The sequence below is a fragment of the Barbus barbus genome (genome assembly GCF_936440315.1).
Source record: "Barbus barbus genome assembly, chromosome: 24".
Taxonomy (NCBI): domain Eukaryota; kingdom Metazoa; phylum Chordata; class Actinopteri; order Cypriniformes; family Cyprinidae; genus Barbus; species Barbus barbus.
Genome location: NC_136752.1, coordinates 21465713 through 21482416, shown reverse-complemented (window position 1 = coordinate 21482416; position 16704 = coordinate 21465713). Strand labels below are relative to the sequence as shown.

Genomic DNA, 16704 nt, shown 5'->3' with positions numbered 1-16704 from the left:
GCTCGTCTAGGATTTGACTGATGGGACGAAAGTAAATTAATTTATTAACCGAATAGCAGAAATGTTATTAAAAAAAAAAAAAAAACACTATTTTGTAGTTTATAGTTTTACTTTCATTTGTTTGTTTTAAAGTTTTATCAACATATTTACGAGTTGACTTTATTAAACATATTTGTATTAATATGTGCAAATACTTTTATTTGAGAGATGTAAATTAATTTTAGTATTGTTTAATGTAAATATTTAGGAACTAAATGTATTCATGTTTTTACTAGCAGAATTGTGGCGGCAACAAACTGGTTTGGGGCACGAAAGGACTATAAACATCCTTAGTAATCGGAAAAAAAAAATGTATCAAACATTAAACGTTAAAATACCTCGCCGCGACCACGCTATGACGTAATTACGTCGTCATGTAAAAGAATCAATGACTCGTTTCGAACCGATTCTTCGAAATAAAACGCCCAAAAGAACCGAACCACAAATCAACAGCGCCAACTTCATTTCATTATAGAGCCGAGACGCTCCTCGCTCCCAGCGGCTCCTGGCCATTGCAGCGATGAAATCCGTGGATAAACCGAAGACGATAATATGTTTGCACACTGAATGTGTTTTTTCACGCTCAATCCAGTGACGTAAGTTCTATTATGCTTTTATATTGAGTGAGAGCAATATTCGTCGGCGCGTCATCGTCAAATGCGCGCGCCCGTACAAATCCTCAAACCTACAGAAAGACACACGGGGCTCGTATTGTTAGAGAAGCGGACACGCGAAATATCCCTGCTGGAGAGGTAAGAACGACTTTTTATCATTTCCATAATTCATTTGATATAGAAACATGTTTTAAAAATAAGAACAATACTCCTAAAAGTACAGTAGACACCTATTTTGAAGGTAAGTTAGTTTCTTTTCAGCGAAGCTGCTACACGCCTCGATAGACAGGGGCTCATATGGTCATAAAGGAAAGGGTTATCTGTTATTCGCCTTTATTTCGATAGTTTTTACATTTAACATGTTTTTTATTATTGAGTTTATTAAAATCAATAAATAAGATAAAATAAAAATCATATTTTAGCGCAGGGCATTTGTGATAGTAAAATCCTCGTTAGCCGTTTAGGTTTTTTTTTTTTTTTTTCAAGCTAAATGTATAAATACTAAGGTGTTTCAGGCATATAAACCAGATCAAGAATACAATTAAAATAATTGTGCAATTTTTTATTTTTGTGCAAACCGCGTCTCTTGCTGTGAACATCACTTTTTATGTTTTATGCTGACAATCTTGAAATAATCGCAGCCTGTGACTGGGCACAGGCACTACAAAATATATCTTCAAACTAAAACTACATCAATAATGGGTTAACTGTTTTAAAGTTATTGAATTACAATTATTAAACTATCAATATTTAATTTTTAAATTGTTATTTATGGTTGCATTTAGACTGAAAGCATGGAACATAATTTGATTCTGGACCAGTTAATATTGCGTTTCTAAGATTATAATGTTCCGTTTTCTTTTGCACTGAGGACATAGTTACATTGAACTTCCTCCTGGGTAATACACTTATAAAGCACCTTTTATTTACTACCAGTATAATATGGCAGTGCTTTTTGATCCTGCATTGTTCACTTTGAAAACATTTCCCACGCCTTAAGAGATCTCCAGGAAGATTTTTCATGTTTGAATAAACTGTCACCCATTCATGAATAATTCATGTTAGCTTGTTCATTTCAAATGTGACATTTGATGCTTTTTCTCCCACAGATGTACATCTTATAAATGCATGGCAACCACAGTCGTACCTACACTGGATAGTGGACATGCATTGAAAAGACCTGAATCTGGCACAGAAAAATGGAGAAGCACACCCTATCTGTGCAATTTAAGTCTGGTGTCAAGCAACAGATAATTAATGAGGGAATGCCGGAGCTCAGATTTTCTTGATACAACCCTTTCTTTGCAAGTCACAGCACAGACGAACACGCCATGGATCTCCTTTGGGTTCTGTACTCCATGCTGACTGTATGTATGGCCATCAATATGGAAGCTACCGGGAGCCATAGCATGTTTACCTGTGAGCCTATCACATTAAGGATGTGCCAGGGCCTCGCCTACAATACCACCTTCATGCCCAACCTTCTGAATCACTATGATCAGCAGACCGCGGCTCTCGCCATGGAGGTAAACCACATTACAATAAATTATGTGATCAAACTGCATTACATTAACCTAGGACTAGTTTAATCATCATGCTCTAATAACTGCATGACCTCAACAGCCCTTAAAAATGAGTTGGGGCGTGTATATATATATATATATATATATATATATATATATTTTATTTTTTTCATTATTTATCAATTTTCAATATAACACAAAAATCAAAACGAAGATGAACTACAATTAAACAGCAAGAGGGAAAAAAACACTTTAAACCAAAGAAGAAAAACAAACAAACAACAACAACGACCACAACAATAGTAGTAAAAATTTATAAAATAATATATTAATTATACAGGACTCCAAATATGGCAAAATATGTAAATATTTTTTTAAACATACATGACATTATCAGATCTGGATTATATTATAGCAATACATTTTTATTTTAGTAAAATAATAGCACATAGATGATATTAGTGGATATTAATTTATATAGACTTGTGTCAAAGGGGTTCGTGACAGGTCCAAAAAATAAAAAAGTCCAGGTCTCTAAGAAAACTTGGGTTTTACTTTTGAGGCTTTTATATTGGAATATTCCATGTGAAGTGTGTCATTTAGGGGTTAAATAACTCAAATATTGGAGGTTGTTCTTTTACAGTTTATTAGGATATATTTATTAGATACATATGAAATCAGACCTCTCCGTACAATTATTTCCTAAATAGAGAGAGCAGAGAAATAATACTTCTTTTTTTTTTTGAGTTATCAAAAAATAACCAGGGCAAACCCTTTACCATGGATCACTTTCTATATGCAGTTTTTCTGTATTTTCCCTGCAAGTAGCAATAAAAGCAAACCATAAATGTTAAAATGCATTAGTTTAAAACGTATGTACTAACAGCATCAAAGATTTTTCATGTTCGATTTGACCCAGTTCTTTCTTGTGCCCTGCAGATAATTCAGATCACATTACAGAAATGTTTAAAGGGAAATTAATCTTTAATCTGTCCTACGGGGATGTTTACCATATTTTTATTTCTGAAGTATCTTGCTGTTTTAACCAATTTTTTGGTCCTCTTTTGCATGTGGCTATGATGAAATAAGCATCTTATAACTATTTATGTAACGAGGTTGCATTACAGCAGCTTGCTAGTGTATGCCACAGTGCTTGATGTCATGAGCAGTTAATGGTGCTCAGGCGCGTTGTTTATTTTGATTGTTCTGTAATCTTTGTATCTGCAGCTATAACGCCTGGATTGATTCGAGCCGATGGTTAATCCTCTTTTCCCGGGCTGCAGTATTCAGCTGAGCTCAACTGAAAACAGCTGCATTAGCTTGTTACAGCGGCCAGTGTATCTGTTGAACACACACAGCACTGTAAACGTTATCTAAAACCGGCTGTCCTCAGTCACAAGGTTCTTATTCACTTCAGTCCTGCCCTAGTATAACAGAGGGAAGGGACAGGAAATTAAAGACATAAAAATAAGAAAGAATGGATGGAGTTGAGCTGAGGCAACCCATCTGCTCGTCCTCTTGTACATTTGTGTGGAACTGTGGAGTTACATAACCTTTTGCACTGTAACCAGCACAAACACACACAAAGTGATGATACTTTTTAAACCCACTACTGCACAAAGGATTACAAGATCAGTGTAGAAATATATTCAAATGCATTTGAACGATAATCACAATTCACATATTCACAAATATATTTTTCAAGCATTGTATATACAAAAAATATTTTAATATTTATTTAATAATATATTTTTATTTTAAAAAGTATATATATATATATATATAATTTATTTGTTTGTTTTGCATATTGTTATTTTTTTATAATTATTCTTAATTATTTATATTTAATTGTTTGTTTTATGTGTTATTATTTTTATTTTCTAATTATTTAATAATCATTTTTAATTATTCAATTAATTTGGATTGCAAGAATGAAAGGATTTTATTTCAATTTACTTAATACGTCAGAACTTTTTGGCATGATTTCTGCATTTGAGGATAAATTAACATAAAGAAAAGCCAAATGAAAATTTAAATGTGATTTTATTGATGAATAGCTTTTACTATTTTTAAAAACAACTGACATCAATGACTAGAAGGTGACAGTTTAAGTAGCAATTAGTCTACTGAAGAAAACCAGACTAAATCTTTCATGTCATCAGTTCTAAACCATTTCTTTCTTTCTGGCATCATGAGGGACACATGAAACATTCTTGCTTTCAGATTAAAAATCACTGTCGGACAGTGGCAGCATCTTGCTCTGAACTCTGGGTAACCTCATTTGTGAAGTGGGACAGTTGCCTACAGGGATGGTTTCTGGGATTGTTGTGGTTGCATGCAGTAATGGGAAGGTTCAGGGAGCATTTGAACTGAGCATGCAAAGAGAATGCTGGGTAAATCTAACAATATTAAGCATTTCAGGTGCACTGATTGATGCAACTTGACATCTAGTTAATTTCAACTTCCTCCCCCATTTGTCAAACATGCGAAGATACATGACCTTGTCCTCGTGTTATTTTTACCATGGCATAGTGATCATTAAGGCCACCCTGCAGTTGAAATGCAATCTGGCAACTCAAATCATATCATCTATGCATTGCTTGGGAATCATTATTTTTAGATATTTATGAGAGGTTCTATGACTTTTGTAAGTGACGTGACCAAAAAGAAAAATGGGTGAAAAAAATTAATAGATATTATTTTGCATATACAAAAGGGTTAAACAGGACTGTTTATACTATAATTGAAAATATATATGTCAGCATGGAGCATTTATTAATGCATTAACCTTTAGGACAGTGTTTTTTGGAATGGCAGGGTTGACCATTATTTCCCATCTATATCTTCTTCTTCTTCTTCTTTGTCCCTTTCTCTTCTGTCTGTTTCTCTTCTCCACTCCCTCCTCTCTTTTCATCCCTCCCCCCACACAAGGTACTGCGGTTGCCGGGGAAACAGATCCCAATTGTATTGCAACAAAAGAGCAGGCTTTCTCTCAGGAGGTGGTCGTCACTCGCACTCTGACCTCTCTCCCTCAAACCGGCCCGTTTATGCATCACTGGTTGCCATGGCAGTGCAGTTGAATTCTGTTAAGTGAACACTGCCTTAAGTTAAATAGTGACCAGTGGAAAAAGGAAAACTAACCAGAAGGGCATATGAGAATTTATGTACAATTAAAAATAATAATTGGTCAGAATGCTTTGAGGACGTGACCTAAAATTTGTTATCAGTGAGCAAGTGGGGGTTCACTGAGAAAGGCATATGTACTTTGGATTTATGGGTAGAGGAAGGAACTAAACGTATTTACTTGTGAATGGACACATTTAAAAGGTCAGGTTAAGTGACTTAGAAGTTCTTCTGTTTGCCTTGTTGTTTTGCCCTTTTCTTTTAGCAACTCGGAGAGATCTAAGAATAAATCAGTGAAATACACACTATAACAGCACTATACTTTAAAAAAACAGTATAACATTTTGATATTTGTCATTTATCAGCCATAACATAAAAATAATAAAGTTAATATTGGTAACACTGTTGTTGTAATTTGAATGAAATGCGATAATTTTCTCCATATTAAGTGAAGAATTGATTGTTTAGAAAGATGATGAAAGCCATCGCTGCATGTAATTTGTAATAAATAGCATTTTTAATAGCCAAACATATTTGTATATAATAATGTAAGACATTTTAGAATTTTTAACAACCAAACACTAGGAGTTTTATTTTTAATTATGTAATTTATTATAGCATTTGAAGTCGCCGACTCGAGGAGCAATATTATTATTTTATAGTAATTATTAGCATTTTTAACGGCCAAACACTATGAGTTGTATTTTTGTATATTATAATTATCTACATTATTATAGCATTTTTAATTGCCAAACCCTAGGAACAATGTTTTTATATTTGTTTATGATAATTGCATAAATATTTAACCACCAAGCAATTTTTTAAATATTATAATTAAAAATAATTAAAATTGCTGCATCCCTAGTTGCTACACAAGTGTCTTGGAGCACTAAAAGCATTTAGGGCTTAAAAAGTCCCTTTCAGAAATAGAGAAAGCTATTTGAATTGAATTGATGATATAAATGAAATAAATTTTAATTTAATTGAGAGCATAAATTAATCCTTCATCTGTGGCAAACTGACACACAGCAGCTCCAAACATTGAAAGTGAACATGCTAATCTGTGTTTTCAACTATATTTACAACCCATGTAAATGTGAAACACACAGGTCCAGCCATATTACAAAAGACTTGACCATGTTAACTTCCATTTTGCTCCTGGGGATTTTAGTTTCAGATTGTATGAAGTGCTTCCACATCTCCTATAGATATTGTACAGCATGCCAGCTGTATGAAGCTTTTACTCCTATATAATGCTTTGAAGCACATGCTCTCTGTCCAAACAAGAAGCAACAGTCACTGTGCCTCCTCTGCCTTCAGCATATTCTGTATCTCTGTATGTTTTGAATATCCCTAAATAACTTTCTGCAATGCCCTTAAGAAACACAAAGGCACTGGAATGGACATGATGAATAGGAAGTGTATGTTTGCCCTTAGGACAGCAGTGAACGACATGCACACATTTGAGTTCGTCAGATCATACCATTGCATGTAATGTGGGCTGACAGCCTTGATGAGATAATGTTTTTCACCAGATCAGCAAATAATGGCACTTGCTTTATTTTTATCTTGCTTAAAAGCCAGAGTGTGTCCACTCAATTGAGCTCAGAATATTGAGCTCAATTGAGTTACATTCAGCTTTTATGTCATTGTCTATAGCTTTACTTACTGTTCACAAAATATTATAATGATAAAGCTCATTTGGCCAGCATTAGAAGCTATGTGATGAAAACAAGCATTTATTCCACATGCTTTCATGGTCTGATGGTTAAAGCCGGTGCTCTTTGGTGTGTCATGTTAGCGGCACATCTCAATGGTATATGCTGCGTTAAATATGGATTAGGTACTTGGAATAGATTGCTGTATTTAGATGCTTTGTGTCAAAATGGGCAAGCATAATATCCATCCTAATCCCTTTTTATAGACATTTTGGGTGGTAGCCTAGTGTGCTGGCAGTGGCTGAATGCTCTCTCATTGGATATGCATTATACATCCAGTATATATAATAAATGTGTTGGACTGTTGCAGTCATTTTAAGGCTGGATGGTTTTATTTGCAAAAGTAAATAATGGTAACACTGTTGTTAGCTAATTAGATCATCTCATTGGATTTAGCTTAAACGCTTAGGGAATTTTCTACATATTATGTGAAGAATTGGATGTTTAGGAACATAATGAAAGTCATCATTGCATGTCATTTTAAACAAATTGCATTTTTAGTAGCCAAACATACAGTTTTTGTTTATATTTGTATAAGTCATTTTAGCATTTTTAACAACCAAACACTAGGAGTTATATTTCTTAATATTATAATTATTTAGATTATTATAGCATTTTTAATTGCCAAACCCTAGGAGCAATGTTTTTATATTTGTTTATGATAATTGCATGAGTTATTAGCGTTTTTAACAACCAAGCAATAGGAGGTTTTTTAAATATTATAATTATGTAAATTGTAATAGCATTTTAATTGCCAACCACTTCTTCCTACTTTAATTATATAAATTATTATAGGATTTCTTTTAAAGCCAGCCCCTAGGAGGGAATTTATTTATTTATTTATTTACTTACTACTTTTTGTATAGAGATATTAACATTTTCTGACATTTTTTCTTTTCACCATTAGTAATTGCATAAAATGCTTAAAAAAATCAAATGCTTAGCACACACATCCTTTTAAATTTTTCTAGCATGTTCATGTAGGCTCTGAATGATTGTAAGTTTTGGTCCTTTTTTTTTCAACACAAGTGGTGTCAAAACCCCCACCCGACTATCACAAAGGCCCTTGCTCTGCAGGGGTGGAGGCGTTATTGTCTATCTGTCTGGTCCTGGGTGGAGTCTTTTTCTTTTTCCCCCATGGGATTTGCATATTTATGTCCGGCCCCAAAGCTGGTACTAACTCCCATAATGCCTCATGGTGTAAGTGGGCCTCAGCAATAAACAGCATGTCTCCCGCCCCAAATAAAGGCCTCCTCAGAGAGGTTGCATTACAGATCCAATTTTAATTCTCATTTTACATAAGGGTGACTGAGTGACTGATAAAAAACCTATAGAACCTATAGAAAACAATAGTATTTCATCCCTTTCATCCTAAGCTTAGAGTGCTAATTTACTAATTGCACATTTACAGTATGTGGACAAAGTAGAATATCAAACAAAGCTAAACTGTTGTTAAAATACATCTAAAGTTTTGTATTTAGTTATTTATTTAAACATAAAAATATTAAATATTTATAAAAAAAAAAAAATAATATTTTGATCATTATTATTAATATATTATTTAATAATTTATTGTTAACACAGTTTTTTCTTGTCTGACAGCCCTTTCATCCCATGGTAAACTTGGAGTGCTCTACTGAAATTCGCCCATTCCTGTGTGCTCTTTACGCACCCGTGTGCACCGAGTACGGCCGCGTGACCCTGCCATGTCGGCGCCTGTGCCAGCGTGCCAAGAGCGATTGTTACAAGCTGATGGATATGTTTGGGGTCAGTTGGCCAGATGAGATGGAGTGTAGCAGGTACATGATCACTTTCATTAAGTTCTGCTGTTCTTTATTATATGATATCATATTCTGAAATGATAATCTGTCTCCTAGGTTTCCAGACTGTGATGAGTCTTACCCCCGAGCGATAGACCTGCTCCCAAGCAGTGACGGGACGGAAGAATCTCCCTCATCGGTTCAGCGGGACTACGGCTTCTGGTGTCCACGAGAGCTGAAGATCGAGCCTGACTTGGGTTACTCGTTCATGGGTGTGCGCGACTGTTCGCCCCCCTGCCCAAATATGTACTTCCGCAAAGACGAGCTCATCTTCGCCCGCCATTTCATTGGCGTTGTCTCCATAGTCTGCCTGTCAGCGACGCTTTTCACCTTCCTGACCTTCCTCATCGATGTTGGCCGCTTTCGCTATCCTGAGCGGCCCATCATCTTCTACGCGGTCTGCTACATGATGGTGTCCTTGGTCTTCTTCCTGGGTTTCCTGCTGGAGGATCGCGTGTCATGCAATGCGGCGAGCCCGGGTCGTTTCCGTGCCTCCACCGTCACCCAGGGCTCCCACAACAAGGCCTGCACACTGCTCTTCATGACGCTCTACTTCTTCACCATGGCAGGAAGTGTTTGGTGGGTCATCCTCACCATCACCTGGTTCCTGGCGGCCGTTCCCAAATGGGGAAGCGAAGCTATTGAGAAGAAGGCTTTGCTGTTCCACGCCATGGCTTGGGGCGTCCCGGGAGCCCTTACTATCACCCTCATGGCTATGAACAAAATTGAGGGCGACAGCATGAGTGGCGTTTGTTTCGTGGGGCTCTATGACCTCATGGCTTTGCGCTGGTTCCTCTTGGTCCCTCTCGCATTGGATGTGGTCGTAGGTGTGGTGCTGCTGTTAGCGGGTATTGCCGCTCTGAATAGGGTCCGGATGGAGATTCCCCTAGAGAAGGAGAACCAGGACAAACTGGTGAAGTTCATGATCCGGATCGGCGTGTTCTCCGTCCTGTATCTGGTGCCTCTGCTGACCGTCATTGGATGCTATCTGTATGAACAGAGCCACAGATCAGTTTGGGAGACCACTTGGGTACAGGAGCGCTGTAAAGAGTATCACATCCCCTGCCCTTTTAAGGTAAGAAGATATGGTGTGAAATACTTGCACTACGATTTAAATGTTTGGGGTTGTTAATGTTTTGGAAAGAAGTATCTTATGTAGTTCACCAAGACTGCATTTATTTGATCAAAAATACAGATAACTGTTTTCTATTTGTTTGATGGCAAAGCCAAATTTTCAGCAGCCATTACTCCAGTCTTCAGTGTCACATGATCCTTAAGAAATCATTCTAATATGCTGATTTGTCGCTCAAAAAATGATACTGACCCCAAAATTTTGAACAGTAGTGTATGTTCATATTGTCCTAAAAAATAAGCAATTGTTTTAGCATATATAATGACAGATTTTTAATGTGACCTTTGTACAGTGTTACTAGGAAAATAGATTATCTACACCAAGTCAGAACCATTCATGATGTTTGTTCTGACCTCAGGTGAATTTATACTACTTTACTTGTTGTGAATAATTGAAGGCCTCCACAGTCTCCTGCCACCTTTGTCCTCACTAAACTGAGCTGGACAATGACATCTCTGAATTCAATAATGAAATGCCTTTAACTGAAAATTAAATGTTTAATCTTATTATACAAAAAAACATAAAACAAAACTAAATCTCACTGAAGACAAGCAATCAATCAGCGATTAAATAAGAATAAGAAACTAATTACAAGCAATAGGACAAACAAATAAATAAAACATGCTACATACATTGTATAATTAAATGTATAAAACACTGCATATTCTTCACTGTGTAAATTAAATATATATTTCTTATTATTAATGTTACAAAAGTGAATAAGTTACAAAAGTAATTTAGTCAAGAGCAGTGAGCTATTTTCTTAGGCATTTTGACACAAACAAGTGTGATTATTTAACTGTTCAAGGCCTTCAGTATAAAGCGGCAAAAATAAGTTCAATACTGCCACACCGTGTGTGCGCCTCTCTGACAGCACTCAGACAGCGTGCATATAGCGGAATGATTTCTCTTTCGCTGCTGATTGCGTATCAACGGCTTCAAATCACTTGTTTTTAAACCGCAATGCTTACAAATGTGTGCAAATGATAAGTCTTTGTGACCAAACTTGTGAGCTTCATCCAGGGTCAGAAATGAATGGAAGCTCAGGGTAAAAATATCATCAATAGTGAAGCAAATCCCAGAGAAATTCAAAATATTTCATTTGAGTTTTTTGGTAACGTCATGTTTTCCTTATTTATACTTATGCATTTGACATAAAACGGGATGAAAAAAGGCCCCTGATTTGCAGATTTTTTGCAACTTTCAGACACAGGATTCATGATTTCCAGCTGCATATCTCTGTTAAACATACAGCAGCTGCTGCTCTGTGAATATAGCTCGTGTCTAACATGATGCAAACAAACTGAAGCATAACTAAAAACTAGACTGCCATGGAAAGTTTCAGCTTCAGCTCAGTAAAAATCCCAGTAATGATGTTTCTCCAGATGTGTGTGTGTGTGTGTGTACATGCCTGAGGCAGCTTGGGATTGTGGGATTGGTTTTAACGAGGCCTTGTTTACTGCCGCAGCTTCTTTTCTGTTGTGGTGGAGCAAAAAGGACAGTCATGTGTCATGTTAATTCTGTAACAGTACTTCATGAAGAGCTATGAAGTGCATTGCTATAAATAGCAGATCTCTAGTCACACTGCAGTAACTGATGATGTCATACAGATTTGGACACCCTAAAAAATGTCAATCTATTTGTTATATTGCATTATATATCAAAATATTACCAAGACAGGCTGACGGCATTCAGAGCAGAAGAAATGCTCCATCTAAAGCACTGAGAGAGAGAGAGTGTGTATTGGATAAAGAAGAGGACAGACATTTGTGTTGACTGCAGCTATGTTTATGCCGTTGGCAATTGTGCAGTGAGCTGAGATAAAGCACTTCCCATCCACACAATCGCACGCACACAACCCAGGGCTAAACTGACGTACACAAATACACTCACACACACACTGCAAGAGGTTATTAGCAAACGCCGAGATCTGCAAGGGAAGGATGTTCCTGCATGTTCTGATTACAAATCAGGTTTCACCTGTTCTTATGTTGCATACTAAACAAATGTGTGAAAACCAATCTACTGCTGTTGTCTTCACAGGTGGAACAGACGAGCAGGCCAGATATCGCCTTGTTCCTCATCAAGTACCTGATGATGCTGGTGGTGGGAATCCCTTCAGTGTTTTGGGTCGGCAGTAAAAAGACCTGCTTCGAGTGGGCCAGTTTCTTCAACGGGCATCGCAGGAAAGAGTGAGTTTCGTGTAATGCTTGGAGAATTTATACCATTATTGTTTAGGCTACTGTGCAGTGTTGTGTGACCAATTACATGACTTTGATTTTCAAGAAACACAAATTGATAAAGGCCTTGAAAGTCATTTTAAGTAGAGATGTAACAATATTAAAATTCTTGGTGTTTTTATTTATGTATACACTACCTAAATACACTCAAAGGTTCAAAGGTTTGTTTGAGGTGAAAAAGGGGCAGTATGATTTTTTTCATTAGAAATTAATACTTTTATTTAGCAAATGTGATATTGACCGATTTTTATCTTAAATTCTGTTCTTTTGAACTTTCTATTCATCATAAGAATACTCAACAAAGCATATCATGGTTTTCACCAAAAAAAAGATTTTTTTACCTTGATAAATGTTTCTTGAGCACTATATTAGAAGGATTTTTAAAGGATCATGTGACACTCAAAACTGGATTAATGACTACTGAAAATTCAGGAATAAATTATATTTGAAAATACATTGAAATAGAAAACATTTGTTTCTTTTCATTTCTTTTACAGTTTTTACTGTATTTTTTTTAAGTAATAAATGCTGCTTTGGTGAGCATTAGAATTTTTTTTTTTAATTATTTAAAAATCTTACTAACCCTACATATTTGAACAGTACTGTAGTTAGTTAATTAAATTATTAACATTTAAAATAATTTAAATACTACAAGTTAGGCATCAGAGCATTATATATTGCAGTATGGAAAATTATATTCATTTTGAGATTTGCTAAAAATTACATTTATGAAATTATAAATGTTTTTAAAGATTAATTTTGAGTGCGCTTTAAATGATGGCGAAATAAATCTAAATATAAAAAATGAGCATAAACAATTACATATCAAAAATGTAGTATCTAGTATCATCCATTAACAGAAATGGTTCAGATGTATATCATGTATCTGCCACATGCAAGTAGCCACAGGAAGTAATTCAGTCAGTGTGCATTTTGATAAAATTCCTACCATTTGTGCATAGACCTGCTGTGCAATAAAGACACTTAATGGAGGACATGAAGTAGCCACAGGAAATAGTTCAATAAGTGTGTGCTGTCTCATAGGGGTTAGTGTAAAGGCTTCCTCTCCACACACCTCTGTCCCTTACATCAGGGCATTAACCTCCTCTCCCTCCCCTTGTCCCACCCCCTCCTCTTTTGTTCATTTCGACTCCTTTATGCCCTCTGCCTTCCCCCTCTCTCTTCCTTCGCTCCTCTGTCACTCCCTCCCCACTTTGCCTCGTTTTTCCCCCGTCTCTTCCACCCTCAGCAGCACGGTGCACGAGAGCAGGCAGGTGCTGCAGGAGCCCGACTTCACCCAGCTCCTCCTCAGGGACCCCAACACCCCAGTGGTGAGGAAGTCTAGAGGCACCTCGACACAGGGCACCTCCACCCATGCCTCTTCCACACACCTCGCCATGCTGGACGAGCCCCCCAGCGCCAGCACCAGCCGCGCAGGCAGCATGCGTAGCAAATCAAGCAGCTTCCACGGCAGCCTGCATCGCTCCAGAGATGGCAGGTGAGGCATCCCAGTTATAATTCAATCTCACGAGTACTTTTTTCATATCTGGCACATATTTTGGGGCATCTTCAAAATGCAAGTTAGTAAGTGTATTTAATAAGACATGCAAGAAACAGGAAATGTGTAGAACTTTGTAAATTAATTAAAGTGTGCAACTGTCATGCGTTATGGGCTTTGAACCTAAAACCTTCCAAATACTAACCTAGATACTTAATAGAGTTATAATGAAATGGAAGGTACAATGGAAGTTTTATTTATTTTTTTGTATTGCAACATACATTTGAATTAAATGAATAATCAGAAAAGAAAAATGAAGGCAGGGACTTGGTTCTATCCATCAGTTGTTGATGGATTTTGAGATGTGGGCATTGCAATTTTTTTGCATATGTTGCACTGATTTTTGAGGATCTGCAAAATTCCAGTTAAATAGACTGTTTAATAAACTGTCATGCAAAAATTGGTGATGCATATTCATTTGTTAATAAAAGTTGTTTCAAGAAAACCTATAAAAATTATGTGCACAATGGTCATGGATTATGGGAGTTGAACCAACAACCTTTCAATTACTAGCCTAGAAATCCTATATTAAAACTCCAATGAAATGGAAGCAGCAAAATATTTTTTCTTCTGTATGCATCCGAATGAAATGGATTATAGAAAAAGATAAAACATTGAGTTGGGGATTTGGTTCTGTCCATTGGTTGTTGATTGAATTTTAAGATGTGATCACTGCACTCAAAAAAATTTTTTTTTGGGCATATTTTTCAATTTGCACTGATTTTTGGGGATCTGTGAAATGCCAGTTAGACGGTTTATTAAACAGTCATGCAAAAACAGGTGATGCAAAATTTGTGAATGAAACTTGTTACTTGTCAAGAAAACCTATACAAATAATGTTCACAGTGGTCATGCATCGTGGGCTTTGAACCTACAACCTTTCGATTACTAGCCTAGATATCCAAAATTAATGTTGCAGTGAAACGGATGTGATGAAGAAAAAACTGTGGGGTGAGGACTTGCTTCTACATATCAGTTGTTAATTTTGGTTGGAGTTTGAGATGTAGGTGTTGCACACAAATATCAATGTCGAATATCAGCGGCAGTTTAATAATTGGAGAAGTCCGTCATTCATCACCAGATCAAGTGACATTTTGACTAAACATTACAGGGTTGAAAAAAAAAAATATTTTCAAAATAAATAAATAATTTATGTATCATTCAAAATAGGATCTATAACATGTACTTACAAAATATAAGACCTGCATTTTCAAACCAACTTTAGAAATGTCCCAGAATAATAGTGCCCCCCAATTGTGCACAGCTGGGCGAAACCCACATCTGCCTGTCTGATCAAAGAACTGAAGAGCACTGAATCGCTTTCATTATGTTTCCCATCAGGTACACAGCTTGCAATTATCGTGGCGTCGAGGAACGTCTTCCTCATGGGAGCACCCTGCGCCTTAATGATCCGCTCCAGCACTGCGGCGTCAACCGTCTTGACAGCCATTCACGCCACGGCAGCCTGCAGCGCCTGGAGAGCCAATCACGGCACAGCAGCGTGCGAGACCTCACCATCACAACACAGGCCATCCAAAGCAGCCCTGGCAACGGCATTCACCATGTCATAGAGGAGGATGCCACCAAGGCGTGAACTTTCACATGGCAGGAAATAGAGACCAAATGAGTAAAGACAACATTGACTCTTCTGGTACAAACTAATCATGATGGATGGCACAAATACAAGTGTTCAAACTACACAGTGTGCCATGTGCGTTTCCTGGGAATTGAACCCATGACCTTGCAGATGTTAGGATTTTGTACTATTAGTTGAGCTACATGAACAAAATGGACTTCTTGAATATATTTACTTTAAGACTTTCGATCAAAGGTTGTAAAGTTCGTTTATGGACTATACCAAACACTTGAAATCTTTTGATGTACACTACCATTCAAAAGTTTGGGGTCAGTACTTTCTACAGATTTCTATTTCAAATTAATGCCCAGATCAAATAAATGCAGCCTTGCTGAGAATAATAAACTTCTTTTCAGATCTTACCGACCCCCAAACTTTTGAATGGTAGTCTATGTATGTACTGTTATCTTTCCTCAAGTAAAATCTGTGTGGAATCTCTTATTAAAGGGTTCCTACAATAACAGGGTCAATGTTATGATACCTCATAATTCTGTGATGTATCGAGGCGCTTGCTGTTTTTTATACTCCCATGATTTAAGCTTTTCTGAGTTGTTCCACTACAGATGTGGTTTTGAATGTTTCTTTCCATTTTTTGTTGCACTTTTGACCGTTTTGTAGAAAAGTACTAGTGATGAAAACCGACATCTCCGCACATTTGGGTTCAATTTAAATAGACAATTCACTCAAAAATGAAAACTCTGTCATCATTTACTCACCATTGTTACATTACAAACTTGTATGATTTTCTCTTTTTCCTGTGGAAGACAAAAGGAGATGTTTAGCAGAATGTACAAGCTTCTCGTTTCCATACAACGATAGTGAATAGTGTCCAAGGGCTGTCAAGTTACAAAAATGTCAAAAAGCACCATAAAAACATAAATGACTCAATTGCATTACATTGCAAGTCCTCTGATATTTGGGGGGGGGGGGGAGAAAAAACATTTAATTTGGTCAATAATTGTTTCCAGTTCCAAATGTCCTAAAGTTGAGGGTGAGAAAATGAAAAAAAAAAACATTTTATGTGAAATATCCCTTTGAAAAGCATGAAGAGCTGAATTAAAAAACATAAAAATAAATACAATTGTCAGTCATTTTAGAATAGATATTGTAAGCATTTTTCAAATGGAAATTGGCATATCTTTTACAACCAAGCTCTTCTCTGTTGAGTTTTAGCACTAATAATAATTAAAGTCCTTTTCGTGACATTTACCGAAAACTGTGAAAAGCTCTTTTTTTATAACATGCTCAGAGGTCCTGAGTGCTTTATGTACAAAGTAAAACATCACTCTCAAACCTTTCAT

The 16704-nt window shown here is 36.4% G+C and overlaps 1 protein-coding gene across 1 annotated transcript; it reads left to right on the top strand.

Moving 5' to 3' along the window:
* Positions 1-475: 475 nt before the first annotated feature.
* fzd3a (frizzled class receptor 3a) lies at positions 476-16702 on the top strand. The gene is made up of 7 exons (XM_079374917.1): positions 476-791; positions 1763-2179; positions 8620-8816; positions 8895-9912; positions 12013-12161; positions 13459-13707; positions 15109-16702. The coding sequence occupies exons 2-7, from the start codon at positions 1985-1987 to the stop codon at positions 15359-15361; spliced, it is 2061 nt and encodes a 686-aa protein (XP_079231043.1). The 5' UTR covers positions 476-791; positions 1763-1984; the 3' UTR covers positions 15362-16702.
* The last annotated feature ends 2 nt before the right edge of the window (positions 16703-16704 follow it).

Bases quoted from the DNA above. Each gene is read 5' to 3' on its own strand.
- fzd3a (XM_079374917.1), top strand. From the start codon at position 1,985: ATGGATCTCCTTTGGGTTCTGTACTCCATGCTGACTGTATGTATGGCC. The intron at 9,913-12,012 runs GTAAGAAGATAT...TTGTCTTCACAG, and splicing joins ACATCCCCTGCCCTTTTAAG to GTGGAACAGACGAGCAGGCC. The intron at 13,708-15,108 runs GTGAGGCATCCC...GTTTCCCATCAG, and splicing joins CATCGCTCCAGAGATGGCAG to GTACACAGCTTGCAATTATC.